The following is a 15,803-nucleotide window of genomic DNA, read 5'->3' as shown; positions in this document are numbered from 1 at the left end:
AATCTCTGTCTAGCCATTTACTCTGCAGTCCTGATGGGGAGGACTTTGAAAAGATCAGAGAATGCCCACTCTGCAATGCAATGCCAGAAAGTACATGCCCCAGTTACCCACAAGACTTTATTACTCCCTTCTTTCCTGAGTTACTCCTGAGTGAAGAACTCATAACTTGCTATCAAAGAGTGGAATGAGGAGGGTGGAGCAGTTCATCCCATCAGGCTGACGTGGAAGAGCTTATGAAGACATTATTGGATCTGCATACTTCTAATGAGTCCATTTGGAATTCAAAGTTCCTTGAGCTAGCACAAAGACACAAACCATCCTGCCCCTAAGGCTCCAAGTGGGGTATGTAGAACACTTTCTTAAAACATTGTATAAAACATACTGGAAAAAAGATAAACTGAAATTTGGGGACCATTTATCTTATACATCACTTACCTTAACAACATTTAGAAACATTTGGCTCAGTCTTAGTTTCTTCATTCTGTTTCTTTTTCTTATAGTAGGGATTCTGGGCACACTTTCTTATTCTCTGCTGGGAAACAAACTCAGGACCACAGCAGGCTTGTGTCCTGACATTTTCCTACCCACAGCTTATGAAGCAGTGTGTGTGTGAACTTTAAATTTAGATTCGCCCTCAACCTGGTCTTTCAAAATGGAAAAAAAAGCAGCCAGCTTTGATAGTTTTTAAACCTAAATTAGGATGTTGGGTGAAACATTGCCCTCGTCATTTATCCTTACACTCCAGCTGGGAAGGGGGAAGTTCAGTTTAGTATCTGAAAAGTTTTCCAGCCATCAGTGCTGAGAAAAGCTGTCTGTGCTAGAATTTCAGAGACAGGAGGTTCTGGGTGTGCTTCAGGTGTTAACAAGTCTTTCCATTTCCACGCACTGATACTACTAACAATACAAGATGCTTAAACTTTCTTAGTTCAAAAGGATACTTCAGTTTTATTCAAATAATCTTCTTTTTATAATGAATTTAATCAAGATCACAGAGTGTTTGCAAAATGGCAAAACGTGGCTCTGAAGTAAGAAAAGTTCAATATAATACTTAGAGGCACTGCAGTCTCCCCTCTACATTGCCTCAGCCCACTCTTTTGTTGTCTCTCTGTCTTTCCCAGCAACAACCTGTCCCTGCATAGTGCTCTAACTACTGTGGATCATGGGGGAGATACTCCTGTGCTGTCAAATGCCACCACATAATCACTTTAGAATGACAGAAGAATGCTCACTGATTTTGTCATTAACTGACTTAGTATGTATGAGAAGGTATTATCTTCTTATCTACCAGAGAGCTTATTGTGGAGTCTGTTTGGGACTGAATTCTAGCAAATCAATGCTATATTGAGGAATGGTCTGGAAAGGCCACTGACCCAGTAGTTGTGTCCATGTATTGAGTCACTTTCTGACTATCATTTGAGGCTATGCACCTCTTTGATATTATATTTAGGGAGAACCTACAGCTTTTCATCTAAACAAGAACGCTTCTAAGGATGGGTGAGTCTTATTACTGATAGAACAGGACAGCAGAATGGCCTTAGCAGTCCTTGGAGGGACTATGGAATAGCATCACTTTAGTTATAGCAGCTTCCTGGCACTTTAAAGCCCTGAGATACTCAGAAAACTCCAAAGTTACAGCATCTCTCCTTACCCATCCATGTGTTCTGTTCAGAATTCCTTCCAATAGCAGTATTTTCCTTCTTTTCCTTCCTCTGTCCCTTGACTTCCTATTTTCTGTTTAGTTCATTGCCCCATTTTTAAACTGAGTTATTTATCTTCTTGTTGTTTAGTTTTTTCTTTTTAGTTCTTTGTATGTTTAGGTACCATCCCCCCTTGTCAAATGTATACATACCTGATTAAGAAAAGGCTTCACACTCTGTAAACTACTCCTTCATTGGACAGACGGTGTCTTTTGCTGTACAGAGATTTTTCGTTTCATGAGGTCACATTTCTTACGTGTTCATCTTAATGTCTATGCATCAGGATTCTGTTCAGAAAGTCCTGCCCATTCCAAAGAGTTTAATCATATTCTCTTTCTCCTCTATCCAAATATCAGGTCTTATATTGAAGTCCTAGTACATATGAACTTGATTTTTGTACAGTATGAGAGATCAAGATCAATTTTCATTCTACATATAGCTACTAAGTTTGGCTAAAGAGGCTATATTTCCTTTAATGTTTATCATTGGTTTCTTTGTCAAAAAACTATGTGACTGGAGTGTGGATCCTCAATTCTATTGGTTAGCATGTCTGCTTTTATGACAGGGTCATGTTTTTACTATTAAAACTCTCTATTATAACTTCAGTTCATCAGTTTTTACATTTACAGTTAAGAATGTGGTGCGGGTTATGTCTAAGCCTTCCTGCTAACAGCTATGCTAGAAGTACTATAAACAAAAAATAAACCAAATGTCAAAAAAATCAAAGTACAAACCTTACACAATTTGTCTAAGTCGGGAATTTGCTTTTTAAAACATAGCTTTCAGCTTAGGTGCATGGGTGTGGATATAGAAACTTTGGAAATACCTAGATAACTGGTTCAACTGTAATCTCAACTGTATTTTTGCATGTTACATGCAATGCCAGTTACTTAAATGTCTTCAAACTTGTAGCAAAGTAAGAATATGTAATTGAAACAGTTAATAAACATGTGATTACAAAGAACTATAAGAGTTTACAAATACATGTTAAATATAGAATAGTTAATATGTGTTAATTGATTTCCTGAATTTTTATGTTTCAGGAAACCATGAGTTAAAACATTAATCATGAGCTGGGTAAACGAGAGCATCATAGAAGAGTTTGTTCTCTTAGGTTTCTCAGATCAACCATGGCTTGAGTTTCCACTCTTTGTGGTCTTCTTGACTTCTTACATAGTAACCATTATTGGGAATCTCAACATCATTCTGGTGTCCCGTTTGGACCCTAAACTCCACACTCCCATGTACTTCTTTTTAACTAATCTATCAGTCATAGATCTTTGTTACATCACATGCACAGTTCCACAAATGCTGGTAAATTTACACAGCATTAGGAAAGTTATCAGTTACGGTGGCTGTGTGGTCCAGCTTTTCATGTTTCTGGCCTTGGGGGCTACCGAGTGCGTTCTGCTGCCAGTCATGTCCTTTGACAGGTTTGTAGCCATCTGCCGGCCTCTCCACTACTCGGTCATCATGCACCAGAGGCTCTGCCTCCAGTTGGCAGCTGTATCCTGGATCATTGGCTTTGGAAACGCAGTGTGGCTGTCCATTCTGACTTTCCAGCTGCCACGATGTGGCCACTATGTCATAGACCACTTTCTCTGTGAAGTCCCTGCGCTGCTCAAGTTGTCCTGTGTTGATACAACTGCAAATGAGACCGAACTCTTCTTTGTCAGTGTGATCTTCCATTTGGTACCTCTGACGCTCATCCTTATCTCATATGCTTTTATTGCCCAAGCAATCCTGAAAATCCAGTCTGCTGAGGGGCGACAGAAAGCGTTTGGGACCTGTGGCTCCCATCTAATTGTGGTCTCACTGTTTTATGGCACTGCTGTTTCCATGTATCTACTACCACCCTCATCACACTCCAAGGACCCAAGGAAGATGGTTTCCCTCTTCTATGGAATTATTGCCCCCATGCTGAACCCCCTAATCTATACACTTAGGAACAAAGAGGTAAAGGAAGCCTTTAAAAGGCTGGTCAAGAGAGTCTTCTTAACCAAGAATTAAATGATATCGGCAAGATAAGCCAAGTGGCACCCATCTGCTCTTTTCTTCCTGTTGGGCTGATGGCAAAATGCTGTCCTCTAGCTGCACTGTGGCACGTTTTTCTCCAGAGGCTTGAACACTGAACATTCCCTAGTGTTGATCAACATGTTTAGATTGTTCTTAAGAACTCTGAATTCAACCTTACCCATGAGCCTAAATCTTTAAATCATCTCATAAACACCACATTGCAACCCTTTTACTCCGTGGAAGATGTATAGGAACATCTTTGTCTCACTATTCAGGGGAAGGCACCCCTGGCAGCTTGCATAGCTCCTTCAAACCCTTTATGGAAAGGAAGTAGTAATAGTGGGCTTCCTCCTGATTTTAATTGGATTTCTCAGAGCTTTTTTTTTTCTGTTAGAATGATGGTGGTTATGGGTTTGTCATCTGTACCCTTGATCGCATTGTACATGTTCCCTCCATTCCTATTCTCTCTAGGTTTTCTATTATGAAAGCATGCTGGGTTTTGCCAAAAGCAGCATTTTCTGCTTCTATTATGATAATCATTAGAATTTTGTCTGCACATCTACTGACATGATTTATTATATTTCTTGACTTGCATCTGTTGAACCGTCCTTGTAGAATAAAATCAACTTGACCATGGTGAGTGGTCTTTTTCATATATGCCTGCAGTTCGGTTGCAAGTATTTTATAAATTATTTTTGCATCTATGTTAATGAGGGATTTTGGCCTGTAGGGTTTTGTGGAGGGGGAGGGTCTTACCTTGTCTTAGTCTTAAAGTAATACCGCCTTTATCAAGGAACTTAAAAGCACTCATGTACTTCTATTTTTAATAATTTAAGAAGTCTTGGTTCTTTGAAAGTCCTCTGGAGCTCTGCTATGAATCATTCTGGGCCTGAGCTTTCTTTAACCAGAAGACTTTTTATCTCTGTCTCAATCTCCTTGTTTTTGTGAATCTGTTTAAATTGTTCATCTCTTTTCGGTTTAACTTTGTGGTTTGGGTGAATCTAGAAATGTTTCCATTTCTCTTGGATTTTCTAATTTAATGCAATACCAGTTTTTAAAGTATAACTTTACGCTCTCATGAATCTCCTTGGTGTCTCTTGTAATGTGTCCCATTTTTATATCTGACTCTTTTGATTTAGATCATCTCTTTCTTTCAGGTAATTAGTCCCTTGTCAAACATTTTCAATAGTTATTTTCTCTCAACATATGACTTTTCATGTTCTTTTTAAATGCCTTTATTAAAATATAATCAATATACAATAAAATGTGTTCCTTTACTTGAGCATTTTAATGGTTTTTAATGTGCTCACAGAAAAGAATCAATATCATCACAGTCTAATTTTAAGATACTTTCATCATCTCCAAGAGAAACCAAGTGCACACAAACAGACATTCCCTGTTTCACTTCCCAATCCCAAACAATTTACTAAACAAGACACCACCTATGAATCAGATGGTGATTCTGACCTCATCTCGACTGAATTTCTTAACCTCTAGGACTGACTGTAAGAGATAAGCTTCTGTCATTCATCAACTATCCAGTGCACAGTAATTAGTTTTATCAGATTGACTTAGCTAAATATTTGTAAAGACTCCACGAATGCTTGAAAAGAATATTTGCTGAGGGATGACGCTCTTGTACCCCATAAAGATTTGTCACATGTATTGGTTTAATAAAATACTGATTGGCCAGCATACAGGCAGGAAGTATAGGCAGGCTGACCAGACTAGGAGAATTGTGGAAAGAGGAAAGGTTCAGTCTGCAGTTGCTACCCAGATGCAGAGGAAACAAGATGAAAATGTTGCACTGAGAAAAGGTACCAAGCTATGTGGCTAAACATAGATAAGAATTATGGGTTAATTTAAGTTGTAATAATTAGTTAGTAATAAGCCTGAGCTAATAAGTCAACCAGTTTATAATTAGCATAAGCCTCTATGTGTTTTGTTGGGACTGAATGACTGCGGGACCAGGCGGGGCAGAAACCTCTGTCAACAAATATGTGCTCTGGCATTGTGTGGAGAGTTCTATAAATGCCAGTTAATTTCTTTTGATTGCTTGTGTCATTGATACACTCCATATTAATGGATTACAAGATTCAATATTGCTAAGACTTGGCTTCCCAATTTGACTTATAGCTGCAGTGCAATTCAAATCAAATTTCAGAAAGAGAACTCACAGATATAACTGTATAATACTAAGTATTAACTGGAAAATAAAAATATATAGAATATTTAAAAATATAATAAAAACAAAAAGTTGAAACTCATTTTACTCAATTTGAATACTTACTATAATATCTCAGTAATCAAGTCTGCCCAGTATTGGCAAAATAATAAACCACACATATCAAAGGACCAGAATAAAGAGTCAGGAGTACATTCATACACGCACAATCAACTGACTATTGACAAAGGAATTATAATTCTTTTCAATCATCCATACTAGAGTAATTGATCAGTTATATGCAAGAATATGAAACTAGATATAGGCTAGCTATTCAAAGTTGATTATAGATCTAACTTTAAAAAGTAAAAATTCCAGGTAAAAACACTTTTAAAATCTATTCCCATCCTGGCTTTTGCTATTAATTCTTAGATACATCACCTAAGTCACAATGTATGAAAGAAGACTGGTAGTTATAACCCAAATTAAAAATTAAACTTTGCCAAAAAAATAGGGATTAGGAAAAAATATTGTAAAATACATATCTCATAAAGATTATATAGCCAAACTATACAAAAGCCTTCTAAGTCAATAGTATGAAAATACATTCCAACTTTAAAATGAACTGTATCAATCTGTTTTTTATCATTATAATAATACTGAAAATGTTATATAAATAGATTTAGACTGTATTTATTTTTTATTGTATATAGCTAGTATGACATTTACCATTGTAACCATATTAAAACATATCAGTGTTATTGTGTGTTCAAAGTGTCCTGTAACCATCACCAATATCTTTTTCTAAAACTTCTCATTTCATCATTGAATAGGTATGTAGTGTTGTTCTTCGTCATTTTGATTTTCAATTTACTAATAAAAATGACAGCACTTTTTTATGTTTTGTTGTTATACCACCAAATCAGACATGCACATCACGCTTTGAACACACAGTAACACTGATAGAGAACAGATTGGTGATTTCTGCAGAATGCACATAATTCAGGATCTAACTGTGCCTGCGTAGGAACATTTAGTACTACAGAAATGAACACAAACTAGATGCACTTGTTCAACTAATAAGAACAAATTTATAGGTTGATTCTCTTCCATACACAAAAAGCAATTTATGGTAAGGTAAGTTCAGAATTAGATTTCTGATTTTTTAAAAAATAGGTTCTTCTCTCATACAATACATACCAACCACAGCTTCCCCTTCCTCCACTCCTCCCAGTTCCCACACCGCTTCTCTCCCCCAGATCCACTCCCCAATATTTCCCTTCAGAAAAGAGCAGGCCTCCAAAAAACAACAACCAAACACAACAAAACAAGCTACAGTAAAACAAGGTAAAAGCCCTCATACCAAGACTGCCTGCACCCAGTGTGAGGAGTTCCAAAAAAAATAAAAAACCACCACCAAGCTAACAGTAATAGCACATGCAGAAGATCAGAAGAGCTGACGTGGATAGGTGCAGGCCCCTTACTTTTTGCTTCAGTCTCTGTGAGTCCTTTCTGTCCTGCTTAGTTGGTTTGGTTCAGGGGGCCATGTTCTCCTGGTATAGTTCATCCCCTCTGACTCCTTTTCCTCTCTTCCACAGGATTCCCTGCTCTCTGAGAGAAAGAACCCAATGGAGACCTGCAATTTAGATCTATCTTGGTATATAGTATCTGGCTGTGGGTCTCTGGACTGGTTCCCATCTGCTATGGGAGGAACTTCTCTGATGGTGACTAGACAAGGCACTGATCAAGGAGTATAATAGAATATCATTAGGAATCATTTCAATATATTTCCTTTTCCTTTTTTTCTATTTTTTTTTTTTTTGCCAGCTGTGGTTGGTTCTACCCTAGGTCTCTAAAGTTTCTAGTCTCCAGTTCCAGGCCATTAAGCAGAATTATGTTTCTTAAAACTCATATAAAATTATTATAATTAAAAACTATTATTTAATTATTAATCAAATCAGTTATTTTTGCTTTAGTGTTCTATATTTACCTCATCCTCTTATAGATTAAAGTTTCTGGGATTTGAGAAATAGGAACAAAGAGTCTGTGTTGTCACTGTTTTCCAGAGACTCAAAATATCATTATACTAACTTTATTGAGATGCAGGGTTAGGGAACAGGATTATAAATGCAGTTCTTGGGTGCTGTAGGAAAGCCTTTAAGTTACGTGCCCACTTGGGCATGGCCCCTTACACTATAAATGCTGATGTAAAGCACATGTTTCTTCTCTCTTCCAGCTGCTAGATTCAGTTCCTGTTCCCCGTTTGTGTAGAGGGCTGTGATCTGTGAGTCTACCCCTAAATAAATAACCCTTTATTATACTCAGTTCTGAGCTAGTGGGGGATTTCTTTTTAGCCTCCATCTTCATTAGGCCAGTGAGATGCTCTTGCTACCAAGCTTCATGACCTGATTGGCATCTGCAAGATCCACAAAGAGGAGTTATAGTGACTGATACTTTGTAATCTAACAAATAAAGCTTGCCTGAAGATCCGAGCGTAGAGCCAAGCCACTAGCTAGCCATAGAAGCTGGCTGTGGCACGCACCTTTAATCCCAGCACTCAGGACACAAAGGCAGACAGATCTCTATGAGTTCAAGACCACCCTGGGACACACGAAATTGATTTAGTCTAAAAGATAAACAGAGCCAGGTGGCAGTGGTTTGCACCTTTAATCCCAGTACTTGGGAGACACACACCTTTAATCCCAGCACTAGGGAGGTGGAGACAGGAAGGGATATGACTGGGAAGAGAGAGGAATATAAGGCGGTAGGAGACAGGAGCTTAGACTCAGACTGAGAATTTAGTCTGAAGATGCAATTTTAGGATTCAGCGTGAGAACGCAGTTTGAGGATTCAGTCTGAGGATCCGTAGAGACAGAACTGCCTCTTTGGTCTGAGAATTGGTAAAGGTAAGAACCAGTGGTTGACTCTATTGGCTGACTGCTCGGCTTTTCTGATCTTCAACATTAACCCCTATATCTGACTCTGGGTTTTTATTATTAAGAGCAATTAGAAGAATTAGTTCTATAGGGAAGGCATAGTCAGTTTCCGTAAGTTGTCCTCTGATTTCCCACAGATGTAAATAGATACATCTTGACTGAAGCCTGTCCCATTATAGCTCCAATGGGGTCAGAAACCTACCTGGGAATCATTTTTTTTCAGGTCTTAAGTATATAATTGGAGTTCAAGTAGTTGATATGTGGGCTAACACTAACATTAGATCTTTGGTCTATGGGATAAGGACTATCTCAGCAGGAACTCTAAGATACACCTTTGAATTTGCTGTCCTGACAATCCCCCACTATCATAGATGTTAAGTCAAAGTAATATTGCTTCTTAGGGGGTAGTAGTAGAATTCAGTTCTGTCATCAAAGACATATAGTATACAGAAATTATCACTATCATCTCCACTTAAATTTTCCAATCAGACTTCTTCAGAACTTGGATAGATCCTATAGAACGAGTATAGATTACTTGAATGTTGACCAATTAATAAGCCCAAACACAACTTCTGGGCTAACTTAACAAGACCTTAGAAGTATGCTATGCTTATATACAAAATAATATGTACACACACACACACACACACACACACACACACACACACACACACACACATTACTGGTTAAGAATTTATTACTTAGAAGTATTGACTGTATTCACCCTTTCCCCCAATTCCTCTCAGATTCAACCCCAGCCAACTTTTTGTCTTTTTATATCCACCCATCAAGCCCAAATTGTGCTGCCTAATTATTAATGAATACTTATTTTTCAGTGGAAGGAGCATGGTCAACTTAGCAGTGGCAGCACTTTATTTTTTTCAAGGATTTCACTTTACTTTTTTAATTTCCAAAAATTTTTACACAATGTATTTTTTACACTCTTTTTTTAATTTTATTAAAGATTTCCACCTTCTCCCCTCCTCCCATTTCCTTCTCCCTCCCCCTTCCCCTCCAATCCAAAGAGCAGTCTGGGTTCCCTGTTCTGTGGGAAGTCAAGATCCTCCCCGCTCCCCCCAGGTCCAGGAAGGTTAGCATCCAAACAGATTAGGCTCCCACAAAGCCACTACATGCAGTAGAATCAAAACCCAGTGCCATTGTCCTTGGCTTCTCAGTCAGCCCTTATTGTCAGCCACATTCAGAGAGTCCGGTTTGATCACGTGCTCCATCAGTCCAAGTCCAGCTGGCCTTGGTGAGCTCCCATTAGATGAGCCCCATCGTCTCAGTGAGTGGGCGCACCCCTCACGGTCCTAACTTCCTTGCTCATGTTCTCCCTCCTTCTGCTCCTCATTTGGACCTTGGGAGATCAGTCCAATGCTCCAATGTGGGTCTCTGTCTCTATCTCCATCCATTGCCAGATGAAGGTTCTATGGTGATATTACACTATGTATTTTATCATATTTCCCTCCCACAACTCCTCCCAGATCCTCCCCATCTCCCTAACCAACTAACTTGATGCTTGCTCCATCTCTCTTTCTAAAAAAAAAATCAAAACATGAAAATTAAAATAGACAAAACAAACCTAAATGAGACAAAAAAAAAACAAAACAAGAAAGCATTAACAAAACGGACTCCATTTGTAATTAGTCAACTACTTTCGGGAATGGAGTCTACCCTGGAATGTGGGTGATACAATCAGTGGCACTCTACAGGGGAAAACGGATTTTCCCTGTACCAGTAGGCATCAGTTACAAATACTTCTTGGTTAGGGATGGGACTTTGTGTCCACTTGCCCTGTACAAGTTCACTATATGCCCGCACAGTCTTTGTTCATCTGTGTATCGGTACTGATGCTTCTGAGAGATACTGCTTATTGTGTCATCCACCACCTCTGGCTCTTAAAATCTTTCTGCCTCCTCTTCTGCAAAGGTCACTGAGCTTTGAAGGGAGGAATTTGATAAAGGCATCCCATTTAGGGTTGAGGGCTTCAAAGTCTCTCACATTCTGAACTTTGTTCAGTTGTGGGTCTCTGTGTTTATTCCATCTATGGCAGAAAGAAGCTTCTAATGAGGGTTGAGAAATGTAGTGACCTATGGGTTTAGCAATAAGACATCAGGGCTCATTTTATTGTTATGTTCTTTTAGCAGAATAATAATAGTAGGTTTTTTCCTAGGCCTGAGGCCTATCTGGCATCAGGTTCCTGGCCCCTTTAGTAATGACATGTAAGAGTCTATCTTGTGGAGTAGATTTGACATCCAAAGGAAAAACAAAGGTTGGTTACTCCTACAACATCCATGCCACTATTGCACCACCATATGCTAAGGCAGGTTTCTGCTGTAGTTTATATGTTTTGCAACTGGATGGTATTGATGATTACTTTTCTCCTCTAGTAGTGTGCAATGTAGCATGCAATATATCTTCTAACACAACGAGTGCTAGTCAGTAGGTGTGAAGCTTCTAATTGGGCACCATCTTGGCTTATCCATGTTTGATGACATAAGTAAGTTGTGCCTTCAGCAATAAGGCTTTAACTGCCAGGTTATAGACAGTAACCAATAGCCTTGGTAATAGTCTGTGACATTTAGGGATCATCTATCAGATGCACTTTGGCCACAGATGCAACCCATTTCTGGTACTGCATGGTTTTCTTGTCATAAGGTGTCTAGTTGGGGTATTGTGTCCCCCATTAAATAGTGACTCTTTTAATTTCCTTTTGTATATGTATCTATTCTATGAAACCTCTACAGTAATAGGCATCCATATGTTATTTAAAAAGGCCTTTGATGTTAGCTGTTCCTCTCTATATTCCCTCCTTAGCCATTTATTCTCCATTTAATCCTCCTATTCTACTTTCCCCTTTATCTTTTTATAATGCTATACTCTATTCCCCCTTCTTTGGAAGCTCACCTCTTCTACCAAGGTCTCTTAATAACATCTGTGGTTATTAGATTGAAACACAAATATCTAAAGCTTAAAAGCTAATATTCACACGTGTATATGTCTTATAAGAGGAAACAGTTTGTTATTTGGATCTTGGTTACCTCACTCAAAATGATTATTTCAGCTCCATCCATTTACCTGCAAATTTCATTTTTCTCAACAACTGAATAATATTCACTTGTATAAATTCACCACATTTTCATTTTCCTTCTGTCAATTTCTGGGCCTTCAGGCTGTATTCAATCTCCAGTTATTTAGCACAATAAAGAATAAGAAAATATCTCTGTAGTAAGCTGTTAAAAAGTCCTTTGCTGATTTTCCCAAGAGTGGTATGTCTGGATCTTGTGGTAGATCTATTTTCAGCTTTTAGGGAACTGCCACACAAATTTGCACAGGGCTCCAAGGGTTTTGCACTTTCAGCGCAATAGCCAGTGTTTCCCTTCCCCACATCCTCAGTAGCATGAGCTGCCATTTGTTTTCTGTGTTTTGAACATTCTGACTGGGGTAAAATGAAATCTCAAAATAGTTTGAATTTGAAATTCCCTGATGGTTAAGGTTGCTGAACATATTTAAAGTGCTTCTCAGCCATCTGCGTTTGATCTTTTGAGAACTCTGTTTATTATGTATCCCATTTTTGAATTGTGATATTTGTTTTCTTGATACTCAGCCTTTTTATGTATAGTAGATATTGTCTATCAGATGTATAATTTAAAGGTTTTTTTAAAGTTCTATAAGCTGCCACTCTGCTGTTCGAAACCTTTTTCATGAGGACACATTTATTAATTTTCTTTCTTACTCTCCTTTTACCCAGTTTTCATTCAGTAGTGAGTTGTTCAGCTTCCATGAGTTTGTACACTTTCTACCGTTTCTGATGTTGATATTCAGCTTTCCTCCATGGTGGCCAGATAAGATGCAGGGTGTTATTTCAATTTTTATTCACTGCTTAAACTTGTTTGTGCCCTAATATATGGCCAATTTGGGAGAAAGTTCTGTGGGTTGCTGAGGAGAAAGTATATTCTATTGTGTTAAAATGGAATGTTCTGTAGATGTCTGTTAGGTCCATTTGATTTATGATGTTATTTAACTTCAGAATTTTTCTATTTAGTTTTTGTCTGGATGACCTGTCTATTGGCAAGACTGAGGTATTGAAAACTTTCACCATCAGCGTGTGAGGGTCAATATGTGATGTAAGCTGTAGTAGTGTGTCTTTTCTGAGTGCCGTTGTGTTTGGTCCATAAATGTTAAGAATTACAATGTCCTCTTGATATGTTTTACTTTAATGAGTATGCAGTGTCATTTTCCATCTCTTCTGATAAATTTTGGTTTGAAGTCTCTTTTGTCAGATATTATAATAGATACACTTTCTTACTTCCTATTTCCATTTTTGTTGGAACACCGTTTTTCATCCTTTTACCCTGAGGTGATGTCTGTCAGATGTAGGTTTTTCTCAGCAAACTGTCTTTTGGAACACCAGCCCCAAAACAATGACACAGACTTATTGTTAAAACTTGGCCTTTAGCTTAGGCTTGTTTTCAACTAGCTACTTAATTTAACCTGCTTCTATTAATTTATGCTGTATCATGTGGCTTTATACCTCTTTTCCACTCTGTATGTCTGATTCCCTTCATGTCTTGCTGGTATCTCCTGCACACCTAGATTCTATTCCTGAGTTCCTCTCTCTCCCAAGAACCATGCCTAACTTTTCCTGCCTACCTACTGGCCATTCATCTCTTTATTAAATAAGAGCTGAATAAAACAGCAACACATTTTCACAGAGAGTGAACAGCTATCTGACAACATCTATCTTTGGTGGTAAGATGTGCTTCTTACATACAGCAGAAATATGGATAATGTTTTCTAATTCAACCTGTTAGTCTATATCTTTTGCTGGGGAACTGAGACTATTAATACTGAGAGTTGCTAATGAGAATTGTTTATTATTTTCCATTATTTTGTTGTGGTAACAGTGTAGGTTTTCCCCTCTTTTGATTAATTGTTCTAGGACTATTTCTTTCTGTTTCTTCTTGGGTGTAGTTAACCTTCTCTTCAGATTGACGTATTCCTTCTAGTCCCTTCTGTGGAGCTGCATTGGTGAACAAAATTGTTTAAATTTAGCTTTATTATAAAATGTTTTTCTTTTTCCATTAGTTTTGGTTGGTAGTTTTCCTGGCCCTAGCAGTGTGGGCTGCCATTTATGGTCTCATACAGCTTATACAATATCCACCCTGGTCTTTTTGGCCTTCAGTCTTCATTGAAAAGCCAGGTGTTATTCAATGAGCTTGACTTTACATGTGACTTGGCCATGTTCCTATGTAGCTTTCAATATACTTTATTTGTTCTGAACATTTATTATTCTGAATATGTATTGTGAGGAATTTCCTTTCTGGTGGTCCTATCGTGGTCAAAAACAATGAGGGAGGAAGGGGCTTATTTCAGCTTGCAGTTGTAGGCTAGCATGAAGGGATTCAGGACAGATACTGAAGACAGGAACCTGGAAAAAGAAATTGAAGCAAAAGCTATGGAGGAATGCTGCTTACTGGTTTGCTCCACATGCCTTGCTCAGCCTGTTTTCTTGTATAAGAACCAATGACTGATAGGCATCCTAGCCCTCAGCAATCTGGGCTCATTCATACCAATCACTAATCAGGAATATGCCCCACAAGCTTATCTATAGGCCAATCTGAGGCAGGCATTCTCCCAGTTGGGGTTACCTCTTCCCAAATGACTCCAAACTGTGTCAAGTTGACAAAAAAAATCTAGCCAAGTCAAGCATGGCATAACAGAAATATACTTATAATCTCAGTTGAAGCAATAAGGCTGTGTGAATTTGAAGCCAGCTTGGGACACCATCCCCTGTCTCAAAAGACAAACAAGCAAATATAAATAAAAAAATCAAGTGTCTATAAACATGGGAGTAGGCATTAAATACTATGATGCTGTATCTTCGTTCTTACCAGCACCATTCACTGTGCATGGGACCCCAATCAATGAAACAATTAAGCTGACTTGAGCTAGTCTTCATTATTGGCTCCCTGGAGTTGGTACAATGAGGGCACAAATGAAAAGGCCACAGTGATATAGCACAGACTCACCAGCCAAGCCTGATCCAACCTCTGGCTTTGAACGCCAACAACCAGTTGATAAGACCCTGGTATGGAATTATTCCCCTTGAAATATGGTAATGAATCTACTACCTCTGACCTTTTCCACCCTGAAAGTGCAAGTAATGTATCTTTAAAAGTTATAGAATTTTCAGGTATGTGTCTTTTATGTTAAAAAAAAAACTTATGTAGGCAATGGGATCATGTGCAAAGCTTTGGTTGAGCAGCACAGAATCCCATATGGCCTTGTATCCAACCATGCACCCCATTTCAAAGGAAATCAGGTATGAGAGGGGACTCAAATCTTTTTTTATTATTTATTTATTTATTAAAAATTTCCACCTCCTCCCCGCCTCCCTTTTCCCTCCCCCTCCCCACCTTCCTCTCCCTCTCTAGTCCTATGAGCAGTCAGGGTTCCCTGCCCCGTGGGAAGTCCAAGGTCCTCCCCCCTCCATCCAGGACTATAAAGGTGAGCATCCAAACAAACCAGGCGGGGACTCAGATCTAAGTGTTCCACTGGTCATGATAGATGCTGTGTCATACAGTAGCAACTGGTCACAGAATGTTTGAATAGCCTTCTCGAGGCTCAACAGCAACCATCTAGTGGTAGCATTTCAAACAAAGAATCTGCTCCTCAGGGTATAGACTATTCACTGTAAACAAAAGAAGACTCCTAATAATTTTGCACTATGATTGATTGTAGCCCCTAAAGGTTTGTGTAGTAGAAGCTTGGTTCCCAGTGGTGATGTAAAAGCAGTGAAAACCTTAGAGCCGGCTGCTTGTACAAGGTAATTAGATCACAGGAGTGAAGTACTTCCCTAGGAAGTTCCCACAGTAGCAAGTTATTATAAACAGAGCAACCCTGGACTCCAAATTCTTCTTGCCTTCTAACTCACCAGGTCATCATTCTGGCTCCTCTTCTTGTCACTGTGCCTCCTTCAACTCTGTG

The 15,803-nt window shown here is 38.6% G+C and overlaps 1 protein-coding gene across 1 annotated transcript; it reads left to right on the top strand.

Annotated features, from left to right (window-relative positions):
* The first annotated feature begins 2,765 nt into the window (after positions 1–2,765).
* Positions 2,766–3,707, top strand: LOC125417509 (olfactory receptor 2B6). The gene has a single exon (XM_048461093.3). The coding sequence runs from the start codon at positions 2,766–2,768 to the stop codon at positions 3,705–3,707; it is 942 nt and encodes a 313-aa protein (XP_048317050.3).
* The last annotated feature ends 12,096 nt before the right edge of the window (positions 3,708–15,803 follow it).

This window comes from Myodes glareolus, chromosome 14, assembly GCF_982192425.1.
Source record: "Myodes glareolus chromosome 14, mMyoGla1.1, whole genome shotgun sequence".
Classification (NCBI taxonomy): domain Eukaryota; kingdom Metazoa; phylum Chordata; class Mammalia; order Rodentia; family Cricetidae; genus Myodes; species Myodes glareolus.
Note: the sequence above shows the minus strand (reverse complement) of the source record. Positions and strands in the feature narration are given on the sequence as shown.

Excerpts from the sequence above, each read along its gene's own strand:
- LOC125417509 (XM_048461093.3), top strand. The coding sequence starts at position 2,766 with ATGAGCTGGGTAAACGAGAGCATCATAGAAGAGTTTGTTCTCTTAGGT.